This window comes from Poecilia latipinna, unplaced genomic scaffold, assembly GCF_001443285.1.
Source record: "Poecilia latipinna isolate Pla-1442-1.1 unplaced genomic scaffold, P_latipinna-1.0 Scaffold417, whole genome shotgun sequence".
Classification (NCBI taxonomy): Eukaryota; Metazoa; Chordata; class Actinopteri; order Cyprinodontiformes; family Poeciliidae; genus Poecilia; species Poecilia latipinna.
In genome coordinates, this window is record NW_015113033.1 from 424,097 (window position 1) to 425,893 (window position 1,797).

The 1,797-nt window shown below is 55.0% G+C and overlaps 1 protein-coding gene across 1 annotated transcript in view; it reads left to right on the forward strand.

Moving 5' to 3' along the window:
- Window positions 1-1,797, forward strand: part of srebf2 (sterol regulatory element binding transcription factor 2) — a 22,171-nt gene that overhangs the window by 14,265 nt on the left and 6,109 nt on the right. The window contains exons 12-17 of the mRNA XM_015037726.1: window positions 37-206; window positions 294-465; window positions 557-674; window positions 777-886; window positions 1,019-1,151; window positions 1,432-1,603. Of these exons, the coding sequence (XP_014893212.1) occupies window positions 37-206; window positions 294-465; window positions 557-674; window positions 777-886; window positions 1,019-1,151; window positions 1,432-1,603 (875 nt within the window). The remainder of the gene's footprint in view (window positions 1-36; window positions 207-293; window positions 466-556; window positions 675-776; window positions 887-1,018; window positions 1,152-1,431; window positions 1,604-1,797) is intronic.

A 1,797-nucleotide genomic window follows, 5' to 3' on the forward strand; every position in this document is an offset into this window, starting at 1 on the left:
GGGGATAAGTGTTTGTTTTTCCTCTCGTCTCTGTAGGGAAGCTGCCTCAGCGCAGCAGCCTGTGGGCTTTGTCTCTGTCTCTGAGCGCCGTCAACCTCAGCGAGAGCGCCCAGGGCAAGATGGCGCCGGCTCAGTTCGCTCAGATCTACGTCACCGCAGCGACGGCCCTGCGCTGCGTCCTGGGACACCGTCTCACGTTCCTGCCGGTGCGTCTCTTCTTCTTCTGTCTTCTATTGCTGATCCAAAAAACCAAACCATCAGACAGGAACATCGTTCTGTCACCCGTCTCCCAGGGATACCTCCTGGGTTGCGCAGAAAGCGTGGCCAACCAGTCGGAGACCAAGCAGATCCCCGACTGCCTGCGCTGGCTCTTCACGCCGCTCGGCCGGCAGTTCTTCCTGAGCTGTGATTGGTCGGTGAAGTCGGACAGCAGCGATGAAGTCTTTACTTCTCAAAGAGACCCAGGTTTGTTCCTTCGCGCCTCGTTCTTTCCGCCTCTTTGACGTCATGCTTCTCTACTCACCCGTTTCTGCTTTGGTTTCGTTTGGTTTTGCAGCCGACCCCGTCGCCCAGCTGCACCGCTGCTTCTGCAGGAAGCTCCTGGAAAGAGCCGTTCACACCCTCATCCAGCCGCAGAGCGACGCCGACGCAGGCGGCTGCAAGAACAACTTGGGGTGAGAAAGAGAGAGCTGACGACTCTCCGCCAGCGGGGTTCGGGCGATAATCATGTGATTTATTTGTTTTGTATAATTGCGTCATCTCATTTTTTTCCCCAGTGAATTCTCCAATGCCCTGGAGTTCCTGGAGTTGCTGAACAGCTGCACAGAGGACTCTCCTTCCCCACCCACCCCCTTCACGGCTCCTCCCACTCACACCGCCATTCCAGGTTTGAGTGACATCCAAAGAAACTCCTTACAAAGAACCACAATGAATATTTACTTGGACGATGCAGCAGGAACATGACTGTGTTTCCCGTGTGCTTCCTTTAATGTTTCCCCGTTGGTTTCCTCGTGGCCAGTGGGCGACCCGGTGAGCCGCTGGTGGGCTCTGGTGCTGAAGGCAGCTGTTCATTGGCTGCAGGGCGATGATGTCGCAGTGAGGTCCCTGTTGGCAGAAGCGGAGCGGATGCCCAGAGCTCTGCTCATTCTTGAGTGAGTATTAGAAACCAGCAGGATGTCGATTTCATCAGATTCATCGTCAGAATAACTGAAATAATCGTTAGTTGCAGCTGCAAATTTTGTCATTTTATTTTCGTTGTGTTGTTTGATTATTCTGAATATTTAAGGTGCCTTCCAGCTCCAGCCTTACATGCTCTTTGGAAAGTTTATTCAGCCGTTGAAAATTGTCTCCAAACAATATTCCCGTTCCTCACGGTCATTTCTCGCGCTCCGGTGAATCCTCCTAACGTGTCGGTCTCCTCTCCTGTTCCAGCCACCCGCTGCCCAAAGCTGTGCTGCTGCTCTGCAAGGTGGTCCAGACGAGCCTGTCTCCTCTGAAGGGGGACGGCGTGGCAGCCTGCCTGTCTCATTGCGACCGCTCCAGCAGCTACCTGCGCTCCAGCATCTCGGTGCCGCCCGGCCCGTCCGGGAACTGGCTCAGCAAGGTGCGGCGGACGAGACCCGTCGGAAGCTCTCCACGCTTTCCTCCGCTTTCAGATTTAAGCTGCCACTCAACCGGGTTTCCGCTTGATTTTCGTTTCTGGTTATTATGACACAAACGCACTGCATGCTGGGTGGTGGAGAGGACAGGCTGGCCTGGGGCTGTGTGTGTGTGTGTGTGTGTGTGTGTGTGTGTGTG